We start from the raw sequence: 19,476 nt of genomic DNA, 5'->3' as shown, positions 1-19,476 counted from the left end.
CTCAATAATAAATATGGCAGTGCCATGTTGGCATTTTTTTCCATAACTTGAGTTGATTTATTTTGGAAAACCTTGTTACATTGTTTAATGCATCCAGCGGGGCATCACAACAAAATTAGGCATAATAATGTGTTAATTCCACGACTGTATATATCGGTATCGGTTGATTTCGGAATCTGTAATTAAGAGTTGGACCATATCGGAATATCGGATATCGGCAAAAAAGCCATTATCGGACATCTCTAGCGGGGATGCTTGTAAGTCACATTTTTGCTTCCAACTTAAAGCATAACAATTAGTCAAGACACAGCTCTTACCTCAAAAGACTCTTACGTTGAGGTACCGTAATTTCCAGACTATAAGATGCTACCTTTTCCCCAAGCTTTGAACTCTGCGGCTTATACAAAAATGTGGGTAGTCTATGGATTTTTCTTTGCTAACGGCTAAATCATGCAATGGATGAGGAAAAAAGAAAAGAAAAAAAATCTAACTTAAAGTGTTGACAAAGAACAAGGGAGAAGAATTCGGATAAACATATTGATCCTGATTAAAAAAGGAGAAAATCTTATTCATCTCATAAAGGATGACTAAGAACATCAATGACTTTTCTGTTTTGTTTAATCGGCCGTTTTACTGCCATGTTACAGGCACCGTTTGGAAACAATTAAGATACGTGAATAAACTTTTACGTAAATATCTTATTTCACAACGTACTGCTATAAATCTGTGGCATATACTCCAGTGCGAATAATATATGAACAAATATATTTTTCTACTATAATTTTATGCCCTGCGATGAGGTGGCGACTTGTCCAGGGTGTACCCCGCCTTCCGCCCGATTGTAGCTGAGATAGGCTCCAGCGCCCCCCGCGACCCTGAAGGGAATAAGCGGTAGAAAATGGATGGATACTATAATTTTATGGGTGCAGCTTATATACCGGTGTGATTTATAGTCCGTAAAATACAGAAACATTTTTGCTTTTTTTTTTTTCAAGTGAGCATTTTTGACAAAAAGCCTTGTAAATCCTCCTGATAACCAGCGTCCTCTGCAGTGGACATTTGTGGACATGCATGATAGGGATATCTTTTTTTTTTTTTTTTTTACAAAATGAGCAAAAAAAATAATATAGACTGCAGCCATTAGCATTATTATGTATTATCTTCTTTATTTAATTGCCTATATAACCCAGTCCTTCTCAAACAGTGGGGCAGACCATGGTGGGAGACGAGGAAAGACCAGTGTGTTGTTTCCTTTAATGTTAATAAGCTTACAATGTTATGCAAAAGTATATAACCATTTTATTGACGATTTTGGTGCGTTTTCAGAGTTGTTAACTCACTCTGGAGTGATTTCACAATACATCAGCAAAACTCGAAGTGATACATCCGCTAAAACTTTCCATGCATGAATCACTAACCAAAAAAAAGAAGAAAAAAAACGGCATTTCAGTGTTTTCAGATATATTTCGCAAATATATTCGCTCTTCAGAAATAAACAAATAATGGATTGATGCAGTGGGACAAAATAATTTATTATAGTGTATATACATAGTATTCACAGGTGAGTCTATAGACACAATCACGGAAAATAAATGTCATCACATTGCACTATGACAGTTGCTCCACAAACAAGAGCTGCCTTCCCTAGGTGTGACATGATGTGTTAAACAAAAAGAAAATGTAAATATATATATATATATATATATATATATATATTTGATGTTTTAATAATGTATAGGTCTTCCATCCAGTCTGTTGAAAATGATTGATGTAAGAGTTCAATAAGCTAAATGCTGCCTTAGGGTAGAAGAAAATGAGCCAAATAAAGAAATACCAGGCCTGCATGTCCTCTTTTATCTCTATGACATCACTGGGCCCTTGCAACAGAAGTGAACTAAAAAAAAACTACCATGTCAGCAAAGACTGTAAAACACACACACAAATGTTGTGTGAATGTGTTCTACGACGTGTGTTCATCCTCGTGTTGCAAAACGTGTCGCTGCTGCTGCCGACAAGCCCATTTATGGCAAACTCTCTGTGAGCTTCTGGGCTTTTTTTTTATCAGGGCTGAAACATATTTCCATCTTTCACCAACACACGTGTATTTAGTCTCTCAGTACAGCCGGAAGTGTCAGTTGAAGGCCGGAGCGCTACTTGGCGGGAGTGTGGGCGTGTCGTCTCGAAACGCGTCTGACTGTAAGTCTGCAAAACAGAAAAAGACTGGTTAATGTTTATTAAAAAAACACAAAAAGATGGCGATCAGTGTAGAATAGTGATTCTCGAACTGTGATATGTGGTACGCCAAAGAATCACTTGATTACAGTACAGTGTTTTATTTTTCTATATTCAAACACAGTGTTACTGTTCAAGCTGTGTGTAATGTTACGGTGGCCCAAAAATATTAAATATACTTGTTAAAAAAAAAATCTGCCTTGATTTTAATAAATACTTAAGCCTACTGCGCTACTGTATTTTAATGTTGGTCATTATGGTTGTATTTGGAGAGCCAAGTTTTTTCTGAGGAACTACTTGGTGGAAAAAAAGTTAGAGAAACACCGTACTAATGTACTAAATTGTGGTAATTCGGCGAGGCGGTGCCATCCTCAAATTCATGTTTCGCTTTAAGATGTTATTTCAAAACTTGATGTGCGCCGATGATAAGAAAGTTTGTCGCTACAATATTAACTAATTACCTCAGTTTTATCTTAAGTTCCATCGAGGTTTGTTTTGAAGCGAAAGTGGGCGCAGAGCACATCGCTCTAACTAGTGTGACGTCGTCGCTGCCTGTGCATTGCCGCACATACACTTTGATTAATCATCATGTCAATGTTAACAGGTTAATATATATATATATATATATATATATATATATATATATATATATATATATATATATATATATATATATATATATATATATATATATATATATATATATGTGTGTGTGTATGCAAATAAATAAACAAGTAAAACATTGAGATAACTATATAGTTTTAGTAATTGGATAAACGCAGGCTTTTCCTGGGCTCCTTGTTAGTGTGTACTGATGATAAAGACAATGTACACTTCAAGGCCTACTGAAACCCACTACTACCGACCACGCAGTCTGATAGTTTATATATCAATGATGAAATCTTAACATTGCAACACATGCCAATACGGCCGGGTTAACTTATAAAGTGCAATTTTAAATTTCCCGCGAAACTTTCGGTTGAAAACGTCTATGTATGATGACGTTTGCGCCTGACGTCAATGGTTGAAACGGAAGTATTCGGACACATTGTATCCAATACAAACAGCTCTGTTTTCATCGCAAAATTCCACAGTATTCTGGACATCTGTGTTGGTGAATCTTTTGCAATTTGTTTAATGAACAATGGAGACTGCAAAGAAGAAAGCTGTAGGTGGGATCGGTGTATTAGCGGTTGGCTGCAGCAACACAACCAGGAGGACTTTGAGTCGGATAGCAGACACGCTATCCGACGCTAGCCGCCGACCGCATCGATGATCGGGTGAAGTCCTTCGTCGCGCCGTTGATCGCTGGAACGCAGTTGAGCACGGGTGTTGATGAGCAGATGAGGGCTGGCGTAGGTGGAGCGCTAATGTTTTTATCATAGCTCTGACGAGGTCCCGTAGCTAAGTTAGCTTCAATGGCGTCGTTAGCAACAGCATTGCTAGGTTTCGACAGGCGGCACAGCATTAACCGTGTAGTTACAGGTCCAGTGTTTGGTTCGGTGTCTCCTGATAGTAGTATTGTTGATCTTCTGTCTATCCTTCCAGTCAGGGGCTTATTTCTTTTGTTTCTATCTGCATACGTTAGCTCCGTAGCTAAAGTGCTTCACCGATGTATTGTCGTGGAGATAAAAGTCACTGTGAATGTCCATTTCGCGTTCTCGACTCTCATTTTCAAGAGGATATAGTATCCGAGGGGGTTTAAAATACAAATCCGTGATCCACAATAGAAAAAGGAGAAAGTGTGGAATCCAATGAGCCCTTTTACCTAAGTTACGGTCAGAGCGAAAAAAGATACGTCCTGCACTGCACCCTAGTCCTTTACTCTCACGTTCCTCATCCACGAATCTTTCATCCTCGCTCAAATTAATGGGGTAATCGTCGCTTTCTCGGTCCGAATCGCTCTCGCTGCTGGTGTAAACAATGGGGAAATGCGAGGAGCTCTTCAACCTGCGACGTCACGCTTCTTCCGGTACAGGCAAGGCTTTTTTTATCAGCGACCAAAAGTTGCAAACTTTATCGTCGATGTTCTCTACTAAATCCTTTCAGCAAAAATATGGCAATATCGCAAAATGATCAAGTATGACACATAGAATGGATCTGCTATCCCCGTTTAAATTTTAAAAAATCATTTCAGTAGGCCTTTCATTGCACATGGAATATATCACTTATTTTAAAAATTGTTGATTGTGGTGAAGGACAAGCTAATTCCTCCCAAAAAATTCACAAAATATTTGTAAAAGTATTTGCTTGTTAATATAGGTGAATAATTGGCAGCCATATTCATTTTCATGCACAAGTTAAGTCACACTCGAGGCCTTTATGTCAAAAAATGGCTGCTTCCCAAAAATTGCTGCAAAAAATATCACACTGTTAATATTTTAACAAGCCTAAAATATGTCTTAGAAAAAAAAAAAAAAGTAAATAAAAAATAAAATCTACGATAAAATATTCATACCAAGTATTTATTTTAATAATTATTTGTGTTTGGGGTTTTTTAGCATTTTTAAAGCCAATAGGTTTTACTCCGTTACATTTTTACCTTTTTTGATAAATCGTACTTGTCAGAGTAGTTTTAAGGCAACATACTTTTTACTTTTACTTGAGTATTTATGTGACAAAGAAACGCTACTTTTACTTTGAGTTTCATTCCGATGGCTAACTTTATTTATATCATCATTTTATTCATTTATAATCTATTGGCTCATTAGAGAAACTAAGTAAGTGCAGGTGACGTTTGACTCCATTTGACCAATCAAACAAAGCCTGGCAGTCACATGACCACACTCATATTACACACTGTAAAAAGTGACATGAGGCCACACAACGCTTCAATGTTTACCTTTCAAACTACGAAAAATTACATTTATATCATGCACTGTCATCTGTGTCAGTAGAAATGTTCACTTTTCAGCTTACAATAATTCCACTTTCAACTAAACAAAACCCATAGCGGTAAGTTGTAGATGTTTTTATGTAGCTTTTCTTTCCACGTAAACACCATCATTTCAGTAGCAAGGAGCCCTTGCAGAAGAAAACAGTACAAGCTAAGACATGCATGCTTTGAATGGGGAATATTAGCCCCATCTGGTGGACAAATGTAAAAGTTAAAAAAAGGAATGTGTTAGTTGGTTGGTTAGTTAGTTAGTTAGTTTGTTAGTTAGTTAGTTATTTGGTTAGTTAGTTAGTTAGTTAGTTAGTTAGTTAGTTAGTTAGTTAGTTAGTTAGTTAGTTAGTTAGTTAGTTAGTTAGTTAGCGAAATATTTAAAACAGTTTGGGCAGATTTTTGTTAAACTTTCACTAAATGTCCGAAATGAGGTAAATAGCACGTCATTATATTTTGGGGCTCTGGATCATTTATACTGCATTATCAAGCCTCCACCCACAGAGACAAAGACAGTGGAAGACTGACAAGAGGCTTCACTCTGTTTCTTTCATTCCACTATGGATCTCTGAGTGCTTTTCTAGTTAGTTTATGTGAAGATGAACTTAAGATTAAAGATGTAATTTTTGAATTATTTTTTATTGGTAAATGTTTTGTCTCGAGGGAGAAATGTGTCAGTATTTGTGTCGCGTCTTATTTAAGCAATACATTTCACTTTTATTTATTCCACACAGCCAAAATGGCTAGAAGATAAATACGTGAATGGCACAAAATTTTTCTATCAGTGGTTCTCAAATGTTTTTAATCAAGTACCACCTCAGAAAACTCCTCCATGTACCGCCAAACTACAGTAGCGTAGTAGGCCTAAGAATTCATTAAAAACAAGGCAGAGCTTTTATTTAACATGTATGTTTGGCCACTGTAACATTACATAGAGTTTGAACAGTAACACTGTGTTTGATAATTTAATTAAGTGGTTATTTGGTGTACAACTAGGTGGAGCCCTAGTTTGAGGATCACTGGTCTAAAACTTTATGATGACATGTCTGACTCACCAATGAGCGTCAAGCCTTGCTGCTGACTCAGAATAACCGACGTCTCTTCCTCCTCCTCCTCCTCGTCCTCTTCCTCCTCTCCCCAGTCGGCGATGTTGGCAGGGGGGATGCACTGCTCCAGGAAGAGGTCCTCCTCGTCCTCCTCATCCATGTCCATGTTCTCAGGAGGCCAGCGCAGCTCCCCGCTCTCCACCTCGCTCACCTCGGTGGGCTCCACGACGATGGAGGGCAGGCGCTCCCTCTCGTGGTTCCCGCTCAAACTGTTCAAGGACGTCTCGGGACCCAGGACCACCTCGACCGGGTCGGGGAAGATCTGAATGACAAGAGGTAGACATTTGAAGCCCTAGTATACCTGCGTTGACATTAGATATTTACTATTTACTAACTGTATTCTGGTTTTATTACTTAACTAACTTAATTCTGGTTTCATTATACACTGGTTAATTATGTAACTTTATTTTAGTTTTTTCATACTCGCATTAATCAACTAACTTTATTTTGGTTTTATTATACACGGGTAAATTCCATCCATCCATTTTTCTACCGCCCGTCGCCCATGGGGTCGCGGGGGTAGCCGGAGCCCATCAACTTTATTTTGGTTTTATTTAACACTGATTAATTAACTAGCTTTATTTTGGTTTTATTATACACTGTTTAATTATTTGACTAGCTTTATTTTGGTTTTATATTACACGTGTTAAATAACTAACTTTATTTTGGTTTTATAATACACTGGCAACTTAACTAACTTTATTTTTGTTTTTTTATACAGTGCTTAATTATTTAACTAACTTTATTTTGGGGGGTTTTTTGCACACTGGTTAATTAACTAGCTTTATTTTGGTTTTATAATACATGTGTTAATTAACTAACTTTGTTTTGTTTTTTTAAATATATTAGCAACTTAACTAACTTTATTTTTGTTTTATTATACACTGCTTAATTATTTTACTAACTTTATTTTGGTTTTATTACACACTGGTTACATAACTCATTTTATTTTTGGTTTTATTGCATACTAGTTAATTAACTAACTTTATTTTGGTCTTATTACACACATGCTAATTGATTAACGTTATTTTCGGTTTTATGACACACTGGTTAATTAATTTAGTTTTTTATACTTGCGTTAATCAACTAACTTTATTTATGTTTTATTATACACGGGTAAATTAACTTACTTTATTATTTAACTGACATTATGCTGGTTTATTATTTAACTACCTTTATTTTGGTGTTAATTAACTAACTTTGTTTTGGGTTTTTTGTACACTGGTTAATTAACTAACTGTATTTTGGTTTTATTACATACTGCTTAATTATTTGACTAACTTTATTTTGGTTTTATTACACACTGGTTACTTAACAAAGTTATTTTTGTTTTATTGCACAAGTTAATTAACTAATTTTATTTTTGGTTTTATTGCACACTAATGAATTAACTAACTTTATTTTGGTTTTATTACACATGTGCTAATTGATTAACATTATTTTTGGTTTTATTACACACAGTTTAATTGACTAACTTTATTTTGGTGTTATTTTACACTGGTTAATTAACTAACTTTATTTTGGTTTTATTAAACACACGTTAAATTACTTACTTTATTTTTGGGTTTATGACTCATTGGTTAATTTACTAACTTAATGTTGGTGCTATTACACACGCATGAACTAACTAACTTTATTTATATGAGTGCATCGTCATTTTATTTATTTATTTATTTTGCCAGGCTCTATGCTATCTAGTTAGCTAGCATGCGTTAATTAACTAACTTTATTTTTGTTTTATCATACATGCGTTACTTAACTAACTTTATTTTGGTTTTATCATACATGCGTTAATTAACTAACTTTATTTTGGTTTTATCATACATGCGTTAATTAACTAACTTTATTTTGGTTTTATCATACACGCATTTACTAACTAACTTCATTTCGGTTTTATCATACACTTTTCACAATTCCTGGGTTCGTGAATGCACCTTACTCGTCGTGACCGTGATTGGTGCTCAATTAGGAAGTGCTGTGTTGCTGTTGTGGCATGTTAATATCGGCTCAAAGGGTTTTACAAACGTCAGACTCTGTATGCTCAAAAAAAGATGTTTCTTGTACAATATCGCCATCAAGCACTTGTTGCAGGTCGATGGTCGACATTTATTTAACACTGAAATGAGGCACTGGTAGCTACTTTTTTTTCCGGTCTAGTTACTACTGTTTACATCGGCACTAGTGTCGTTATGGAACCGAGTAACAGTACCATGCCAACAGTGTTATGTATGAATATACTGTGACATGTGACAACACACCCTAATTGGAATTACTTTGCCAGCATCTATGCTAACAACAGCGTTATCTAGTTCAACTCTAGCTTTCCCTTCTCTTAATTGTGTTAAAGCCTTAAAATTAAGGAGTTGAATATTTACTATTTAACATTTTTAAAAAACACAAAAAGTAATTTCACCTCATAGGAGCTGTTTGCAACTTTCTTAAACCAACATATATAACGACAGAGCATTTTTTTTTTTTTTAAGTTCTTCATTGACCGCAAAAAATACATTTCCGCAAAGAATAGTTTACTACCGTCTAATATTAAATTTTCAATATTACGAGAATCCTCTATCTAGACATAAAATGACACTCATTCAGTCACCTTTACACTATTTTAATTGAATTCAGTATTGCTGTCTGAGGCTGAGCCAATCAGTGGCCACAATACTAAACAGCGCGCTCTGATTGGTTTGGCCTCATCTGCTGGCCAATATTACTGTAGTATTGGAAATGTTGTAAGGTATGCAAAAAAAAATGAAAATTAAACTGCAAATTGGTGAAGCCGCAATATTTGAAAAGCCATGGGGGAAGGGCAACTGTATTTTTTTTTACAATTATTGAAGTATATTAAATTAAAAATTGTTGGACGTCATTCTATACTGAAAGCCATTAAAGGGCGGGGTACAACGCTTAAAACAGATTGGAGAGGTAGCGCCCTCTAAACATCCGTTTAAAGGGGAACTGGACTTTTTGGGGATTTTGCCCAATAATCACCCACTATTCACTTTTTTTCCAATCCATTTCTAACTCGTAAATAAACACTAGTAAAGTCAGCTAACAAATGAGCCACGTATTAGCGATATTGTTATTATAAACGTTAAAATTAAGGACCTACTTTTAGCAATGCGTCGGTCGAAGAGAGCTAACGAGCTTATGCTGTTATAGTGACGTCATCATCTGGTGCGCTGCTGCGTCGCCTCTAAGCTGGTGAAAGTTAATTCTTGATTATAAATCATGCCTCTCACCTGGACAGTAGAATGTTGTGGCTAAAAACCAAGAAGTTGGTCAACTTTGACATTTTTAACCCTTCGCCTGGATTATGATTAATTTTTCACCCAAACAGGAAGATATAAACATCCCATCAGTCTTCATCCCAGTGAGAGCAGACAGTGTACAGTAAGGGGTTGTTTTATTATGTTTGTTAGCTTTCACAAAGTCTGCCGTGAGTTGTAGTCAGTCATGTTGATAGAAAAAGCAAACACTGTGATGGGTTTGCAAAATAAATGTGCCGCCGAGTGCTTAAAATGAGCAAAATGCATAAATATTGCATTTTAATTTGAGTATACAGTACAGACCAAAAGTTTGGACACACCTTCTCATTCAATGGGTTTTCTTTATTTTCATGACTATTTACATTGTAGATTGTCACTGAAGGCGTCAAAACTATGAATGAACACATGTGGAGTTAAGTACTTAACAAAAAAAAAGGTGAAATAACTAAAAACATGTTTTATCTTCTAGTTTCTTCAAAATAGCCACCCTTTGCTCTGATTACTTTTTTTGCACACTCTTGGCATTCTCTCAATGAGCTTTAAGAAATGGTTTTCACTTCACAGGTGTGCTTGAAGCTCATCGAGAGAATGCCAAGAGTGTGCAAAGTAGTAATCAGAGCAAAGGGTGGCTATTTTGAAGAAACTACAATATAAAACATGTTTTCAGTTGTTTCACCTTTTTTTGTTAAGTACATAACTCCATTCATAGTTTTGATGCCTTCAGTGACAATCTACAATGTAAATAGTCATGAAAATAAACGAAACGCATTGAATGAGGAGAAGGTGTGTCCAAACTTTCGGCCTGTACTGTATTTGTTACTACATAACATATATATTTAAAGGGTGTATATCAGGGGTGTCCAAACTTTTTCCACTGAGGGCCGCACACGGAAAAATTAAAGCATGCGGGGGCCACTTTGATATTTTAAATTTTCAAACCATAACAAAATATATGGATTTTGTTTGTTTTTTACCTTTAGGGCTCCCAGGGACCATAAAGGGTCTAAGTCATTAAAATGTTAAAAACAAGTCAAATTATTTTTTTTTAATTTATATAACGCTTACAGTAAATCTGTACAGTATATCAACTTCAGGTTGATATAAAGTTTTAAAAAACAAAAAGGTTTTATGCCTTTTCTGTCAAAGACAACTTAGTTTTTTATAATAAAACTGAAATATGCAGTATTTCCCCCACTGCCCAAAACATTCAGAAAGCAATGTTTGATGTGAAGTAATTAGAGCCTTAAAAATATCAATAATGCAGGACACCATTGATTTTAATTCATTATTATTTTTGAGTAATCACAGTGAAAGGATAAATAAAATCCCATTAAATATATTTGGGATCCAAAAGGTGCCCCACTCAGAAAGTGATACATTTTTATTAGGTTTTTTTTTTACTTTCAACACTTAAGTTACGAGCTCAACTTCAGATATATCTGTCGATTTTACGTTTGAACTATTATTTTGTTTGTTTTGTGCTCTTTTGTCAAATAAAATGTTGATGTTTTTGTATGGCAACCATGCAATATATGCAATATTTCCCACATAAAACATTTTAAAGTGAAATATTTGAAATAATTGGAGCCTTGAATAGGTCAATAATTCATTATAACATTGATTTTTTTTTTTTTTTGGAGCAATGGCAAAAAAGAAAAAAGAAAGATAGACAAAAGAAGAAAAAAAGCCTGCATGGTAGCTTTGTGTCAACATTGCAACTTTTTCTAGTTAGATTTCACCTCATTAATTTTTGCAATAGCATTTCCAGAATGTGTGAAGGGGCCTGTAAACAATTAGCTGCCGGCCGCAAATGGCCCGCGGGCCGTTTTTTTGAGCGCCTAATAGGCAGAATAGAGCAAACCCCATTTAGTCCATTGTCAACGTTAGAATGCAATAAAAAAAACAAAAAAAACATATGTCTTACATAAGGATTGTGAATGATAGGCAACATTAAAAAAAATGCAGTTCCTCTTTAAAGGTTCCAAACATTCCCTTTTAGTTTAACTGTCTTACTCCAGAAAAAGACCACATGAACTCTACTCATACCACAATTTAAAAAGAGCGCCCTCGGGTGGCGAGTTCTGACGACAGTTTCAGTATAATTGGGAGTTGACTGCATGAACTTTGACCTTGAAGAACAATCAAACAGGAGACAATTTAACAGTGGTGTAATAAATACCTGGAAAGGTAGTCTTTGTTCCTTCCTTTGCAGATCTTCACGGTTTGATTCCTGGCCGCCGATGTCCATCCCTCTGCACACGCAACAAAACAAAACTGTAGTTAGACTAGTAGGAGATGCCTTTTTTTTTTCTAAAAGTCACATGACAGTACAGTGCCCCCTTTCTTTCAAATGTTACTAACCCCCTTGGTGATCGTATAAACTCACTAGCCTGGAACACCAAAAAGGCTTTCGAACAATTTTTTACGAGCCTTGACACACAACTACGAGCTTGTCTCCTCAAGTCAAGTGATTTTTTTGTTTTGTTTTTTAAATGAAGCTTAAAAAACCTCAGCCTACACGTAATTGGAAGGAATGTCATCCTGGGGGCCCTTTGGAAGACCCAGGAAGAATCCATAGCTGGACTGGAAAGAAAGAAAATGCACTCTCTGACTCAAAAAAAACCGCGCTGCATTCCTCACTTCATGAAAAAGTGGGATAGATTCACATGGAAAAAGTTGTAGCAGTGGTGCTATTGAGATCAATACACACACATAACCTTGTCTCACATCTAGCATGTACTCTAAAGCCAAATATTTAAAGGGACGGCCTCGTGTTTCCAGTTAAATTACAGCTGTTCTGAGCGTGCTCCGTGTTCCCAGGCTTGTGATTGGTCACATTTTCACTCCTACATTGCTAAAACTGCCAGACTAAGTGAATTATGTGCCTATGTGTGTGTGTGTGTGTGTGTGTCATTACATAGCGTCTCCTGAAACACACACACACACGCACACACATTGCAGATTAGTCCAACCGAGCTTTGCACAAAAATGGATTATGTGTGTTGCTGCTCCTATTTCACGTAGTGACAGTGAGCCATGTCCAACACATGCACTGCTCCGTGCATTCTGTCTCAAACATGCATCTGTCGCCCCAACATTTGTCTGCGCGCCCCAAACTTGATAGTGGATGTGAGACATGCCAAGGCCTCACTGGTGTCTCTGTACAGACTTGGAGCCCGGTGTTGCGTTCAATGCATGGAGGAAACGGTCGCTCGTTTCACCTCCAATTTAAATCTGTTTAAACTTGGAGAGGATTAAGAAAGACTGAGGATCGGTCCGAATCCTCTTTTTATCCCTTTCTGTTCGTCTTTCCTTTTTTTTTTTTTTTTTTATATATTTTCTGGCATGGTGTAACACACAAGCCTGTTAAAAGTGTTTTACTCCTTAAAGAAAGACATCTCATCTCTCGTGGGCATTTGGACACATTTATGGACATCCTGTGAATTGAAGCGCAATATAGCGGAATAACAACTAATTAGTAAAGTATGTTATAACCGACCATAAAGGGTTGCAAGCTCCACATTTTATTAGAGAAGTAAACTAAATAAATATAAGTGCTTTAAGGATACAAATATAACTTAACTAATTAAGATTGTATTTATTTCAATTTATTTTATTTTGTTTTGATTTGTTGTTTTTTTATTTTGTCTTGTTTTTTTATATTATATTATATTAAAATGTATATTGTATTATGTTGTATTATGTTATACTGTATTGTGTTATACTATAATTTAAATATTATATTATATTATATTATGTTGTATTATATCATGGCAATATGTAAAAGATTATGCCTTAATGATAATTAATATTTTTTACCAATAAACTCAAATGAAACGTTTTATAACAGACCAGATAAATCTTATTTTGTTTTATATTCTGTTCTAATTGATTGTATTATATTATATCATTGTTACTATCATTATAATTAATATTAATCATTATTGATATTAGTTTTATTATTAGTTTTACTATTATTATTATTATTATATTTTGACAACATGTAAAAGATTATGCCATAAGGATAATGAATACTATCAACCAATACATTGAAAATATTTTATAACAGACTAAAAAGAATGTATATTATATGTGAATTTTATTGATTTAGCCCTTTCTCTTTCGAGACTTAACGCGCTTTATAAGCCGTTATCTGCAATATTAAGCTACATTTAAACCAGTGTGGGTGGCACTGGGAGAAAGGTGTGTGAAGGGTCTTGCTCAAGGACACAACGGCAGTGACTAAGATGGCAGAAGCTGGATTTTGAACAAGGAGCCCTCAAGTTTTTGGCCCGGCTGCTCTACCATCTGAGTCACACTGCCCATAAGAATATACTATTTTGGAGGAATGTAAAATATTATGCCGTAATGATAATAAATATTATCAACCAATAAATGGAAAGGATATATATATATATATATATATATATATATATATATATATATATATATATATATATATATATATATATATATATATATATATATATATATATATATATATATATATATCTACCAGACAAAAACAGTTTAGATTAGTTTTTGTTTACAATTATAGTAACACAAGATGTAATTCTTAGATTCCCATAATTTAAATTTCCATGCAATACTTAACTAACAATTTGCTCAATTTTGTCATGCATTCTTCCATATGGTGTTTTTATTATTTAAGCATTTTTCCTCCTTTAGCCTCAGAAAGAAAGTTAACATATCCATCCATTTTCTACCGCTTATTCCCTTCGGGGTCGCGGGGGGCACTGGAGCCTATCTCAGCTACAATCGGGTGGAAGGCGGGGTACACCCTGGACAAGTCGCCACCTCATCGCAGGGCCAACACAGATAGACAGACAACATTCACACTCACATTCACACCCTAGGGCCAATTTAGTGTTGCCAATCAACCTATCCCCGGGTGCATGTCTTTGGAGGTGGGAGGAAGCCGGAGTACCCGGAGGGAACCCACGCAGTCACGGGGTGAACATGCAAACTCCACACAGAAAGATCCCGAGGCCAGGATTGAACTCACGACTACTCAGGACCTTCGTATTGTGAGGCAGACGCACTAACCCCTCTGCCACCGTGCTGCCCATGTGACTGTAAATAAAATGCACAATCAAAATAGCATACAAGTTCTAAATACTTGTAGTTGAACTATTTTGTGCTTACTTTTTAGCTATATATTTTTTGTAAATAGTAAAAATACATAACATATTGACTTTTTTAAAGCTAAATGTCAACATGCTACCATAAACATGGCATACTAAGCTAACCCGCGATGCCGTTTAGGTCAAACAGCACTACCTGTTGGCCATCTAATGAGACTTCTAGCCTTCATGATCAGCTGAAATATGTAAAAAGCACGAAATAGCAAACAAACAATTGCTAAATGTGATTAGAAACAGCTCTACGTATGAGTTGTACGACCACCATAATAAATATATGATAAATCAATACTTTCATTAAAACAGTGTCGCAGCAAAAGCTACTTGATGTGGACGTCCTCTTTTCTTCTTCCTCAAACTGAGCTTCTCTGTGAGCAAATCATTTATTTATAATAACATTTGACAAATAAAGAGAGACCATAAGGCCCAAACCAGGACTCTCGCCCCTTGCAGATCAGCTTCAGATGGAGGGATGCGTGGTCTGCTGTTGACCCACTTTTTTGTGAACGTGCACAATCTGACCACAAAAAAAAAAGGATAAATAGATTTTCCGATATTGTCCTGCCGATGACACGTGTGTCACACTAAGCTGTTTGTGTGCCACCTGGGATGGAAACTTACAGGAGCTATTATGAAGAAGCTTAGCCGCCATGTAATCCCTCTCATATACGCTCTCTCTGAACACCTGTATGTTTCCACTGCTGTGGTGACACAGGATTTTGCCAAAATACAAAATATGCAACTTAAAACTCCCAATACAAAATAAATGCGACAGATTTAATGCAAGTAAAATAGTACAAATAGCATATAGATTTGATTGACAACTACATAAAATATCCAAGAATATAATGAGTGTATATTGCACTAATCATGTAATATACATGCAACTTGTTCCAGATATACTAAAAAGAGAACAATTCAAGAATAGTATTAAAATTTTAAATGTACAGTATGTAATTCAAATAAAAAAATGTATTAAAAAAAGTATATATTTTAATATATATATTGTTAAATGTGTTAATATGTTATGTTATTTATTTGATTATAATTCAATATAATAATAATAACAATAGTGATAATGATAATTACAGAAATAATAAAGGTAATAATAATTACAGCAGCGCAAATTGTGAAATTAATAGTAATATTCTTCTTTGAATCAATGTTAAGTCCTATCATACATAAAAATCTACATGAGGAATATATATATACTATATATATATGTATATATATATATATATATATATATATATATATATATATATATATATATATATATATATATATATATATATATATATATATATATATATATATATATATATATATATATATATATATATATGTGTGTGTGTGTTTTTTTCATGATTTTATTAAAAAATATATTAGGGAAGTGACAATAACTCACAATTTGATTCAATTCAAATTCATAGGGTGATGATTCGATTCAGAATCGATTCTCGATTCAACACAAATCTCAGTTCAAATGATATAAAATATTATGATAGAATCTTTCAAAACAGATTACAGGTTACAAAAACTCCTCTTGGCTGCTGACGTATTAGCGCGGATATGCCCCCGCCCCAAAGATTGATTGATTGATTGATTGATTGAAAAAATATAATGTTTTTTAATTATATTTTTTAAAATCATAAATGAATTTAGAATATAATATATATATATATATATATATATATATATATATATATATATATATATATATATATATATATATATATATATATATATATATATATATATATATATATATATATATATATATTTATATATATATATATAGGGTAACACTTTAGTATGGGGAATATATTCACCATTAATTAGTTGCTTATTAAAGTAACAAAGACTTAAAGAGTTATTTGGACACTAGGGGAACATATAAGGGTTAGGGTTATTAATAAGCAATAATTCTGAGGTTATTGAGGGAAGACTCTTAGTTAATGGCTTACTGGTTGTATAATAAGGCCATGCCGTATAAGGCATTATTATGTACTTCATTATGACTAATTAAAAGCCAATATGTTACTAAATTGCATGTTAATAAGCAACTAATTAATGGTGAATATGTGTTCCCCATACTAAAGTGTTACCTTATATATATATATATATATATATATATATATATATATATATATATATATATATATATATATATATATATATATATATATATATATATATATATATATATATATATATATATATATATATAATACAATGTTGTAAAAATACATAACTTTGATTCGTCTTTTCTTCAAGACATAATAGAAAAACATGAAGGATGAGCTTCCCAATTTGGGGTCAAGTTGAGGTCATGAATGGAAAAAAAGTACCCAAAGAAAGCCATTTTTCTTACCTCTCATTTGCTGTCAGGTAGTTTTCTTCTTGTCCCAGCTGGCAAAGATCCACAGTAGTAAAGATGGGCTCTTCCACAGTGAGCACAGGTTGCATGATGGAGGTCGCAGAAGGAGGCAAGCAGCTCCCACAGCATTCCCCCTCCTCGGAGGTCTCAGCAAGGCTCTTGGTCTCCAGGACGAGGCCTGGACGAGGGCGTCCCACACACCCTAACAGAGACCTTACGGATCAGAAAGGTCACCTTAGGACCACTTCACTTGTCCAACTTTGCTGAGACGCTCTCCCTTGGAACTTCCCTCCTCATGCCTGCTTCAACCGTACTCCTATGCCCGCCCGCCCCCAGTCAGGCTTTGGAGAGGAGCGGGATTAGCGTCTCTTTCGATTACACAGGCTTGGTGGGTGACGTCAGCCTCAGCCAGTCTCCTCTGATGAGTTGGCACACTGGCTCGCTGTAAGGGCACGCAGGCCGCTGCTGCTGCTGATGGAGGCCATGCCGCTTCCAGAGTCTGCACCACTGCTTGCAGATTGCTCAAACTTGATGCAATTTAGCATTGTTTAAATCCCTCCATGTTGGGTGTCCATGTGCCTCGTCTGTTAGCTCAACTGCGTGTGCTGTTGCTCCAGCAGTGGATTTAGATTTGGACGATTCTCGGAATTAGCTCAGGGATCAAGGGCTCAGGCTTTGGGGGGAATATATATATATATATATATATATATATATATATATCCCGCGACCTCGAAAGGGACAAGCGGTAGAAAATGGATAGATAGATGGATATATATATATATATATATATATATATATATATATATATATATATATATATATATATATATATATATATGGGAATAGGAATAGGCAAAGAGGAGGTGAAACTGCCAAAAGATAGGTGTGCCAAGAGTGTGGCATTGTATTCAAAAAGACTTGAGGCTGTTATTGCTGACAAAGGTGCATCAAAAAAAAGTATTGAGCAAAGGCTGTGAATACTTACTCTATGTACATTTCATTTTTTACTTTTAATACATTTGCAAAAAATGTATAAAAAATATGTTTACTATTTCATTGTGGGTATTGACTGTAGAATTTTGAGGACAAATTCCATTTTGGAATAAGGCTGTAATATAACAAAATGTGGAAAGATTTAATAGCTGTAAAATCGCTGTGTATATATATGGTAAATGGGTTATACTTGTATAGCGCGTTTCTACCTTAAAGGCACTCTAAGCGCTTTGGCACTATTTCCACATTCACCCATTGACACACACATTCACACGCTGATGGCGGGAGCTGCCATGCAAGGCCCTAACCACGACCCATCAGGAGCAAGGGTGAAGTGTCTTGCTCAAGGACACAACGGACGTGACTAGGTTGGTAGAAGCTGGGGATCGAGCCAGGAACCCTCAGGTTGCTGGCACGGCCACTTTCACAACCGCACCGTGTGTGCGCGTGTGTGTGTGTGTGTGTTTATGAACAAAAGTTTGTTTTTTCTTCAAAACGTGTACCTTAGACAGATCATTTTCAAGTTTTTAATACTATCAACATGAGACCGGACAATTTGTTTTCTTTATGCAAATGTCTGTTTATTAATAATATGCTTGGACACAAAAATGGACACAGAACAGATACTCTTTTACGGACACACTACAGCGTTTCATGCCCAAGACCGGCCCACTTTCGATAGATCATTAACCACCCTATTACAATATTTTAACGACAACCTATAACTCATGTTAGGTCTGTTTTCAAATGCCTTGTAATTCTGTGTATTTTTCTATTTAGAGCAATTTATTTTTCTTTACATTGTAGATTTATTTGAACATGAGTTTAAGTGCAATTTTTCAACATATCCAAACTTTAGAAGCTAAAGTTTCCCTGGAAATAACTGCTCTTGTATAAAAAAATAAATAAAAAGCACATTTGCTTGGTAAGAAACATGTATCTTATACATGTATATTATATTAAAATATATACAACCAGGTAGTCAGAACAAGACATGGCATCCTATTTTTTGCACCACTTTTGGGATATAATAAATAAAAAATGCAAGAACAGCTAATCCCAATCAAGTCTCGCCCTTTAGTTTGATAGTCCAGCTCACACCAATCTGACTTAAATATCTGTTATATAATTTTCTATATTGATGTTTTGAAATAATGCACCCGTATTTTTTTCCATGTAATTAAATAGTGTGCCCATAAAATAATAGTATTTTCAAGGGCTAAGGGTGTGCGATTCAGTGAATATTACACAAAATGATCAAATGTAGACACTTTTTCTTATACTTTCTGATCTCTCTCTCTCTGTCCACTATTTGCTGTACATATCCTACCAAGTCAGTCCTAGACTTTTCCAATGTCCATTTCTCTGTGATGATGCAATTGTTGATGACTGAAGTGTTGATACCAACCAAACCTAACCCCCCCCCCCCCCCCGCCCCCGCCCCCTC

The 19,476-nt window shown here is 35.1% G+C and overlaps 1 protein-coding gene across 1 annotated transcript; it reads right to left on the bottom strand.

Moving 5' to 3' along the window:
* Positions 1–1,508: 1,508 nt before the first annotated feature.
* lbhl (LBH regulator of WNT signaling pathway, like) lies at positions 1,509–17,626 on the bottom strand. The gene is made up of 4 exons (XM_062060486.1): positions 17,031–17,626; positions 11,674–11,746; positions 6,172–6,484; positions 1,509–2,202 (listed from the first exon to the last, which is right to left on the bottom strand). Exons 1-4 carry the CDS (start codon positions 17,123–17,125, stop codon positions 2,132–2,134), a joined length of 552 nt encoding a protein of 183 aa, XP_061916470.1. The 5' UTR covers positions 17,126–17,626; the 3' UTR covers positions 1,509–2,131.
* Positions 17,627–19,476: the final 1,850 nt, after the last annotated feature.

This window comes from Entelurus aequoreus, linkage group LG10 (genome assembly GCF_033978785.1).
Source record: "Entelurus aequoreus isolate RoL-2023_Sb linkage group LG10, RoL_Eaeq_v1.1, whole genome shotgun sequence".
Lineage (NCBI taxonomy): Eukaryota > Metazoa > Chordata > Actinopteri > Syngnathiformes > Syngnathidae > Entelurus > Entelurus aequoreus.
This window is presented reverse-complemented; position numbering and strand designations above follow the sequence as displayed.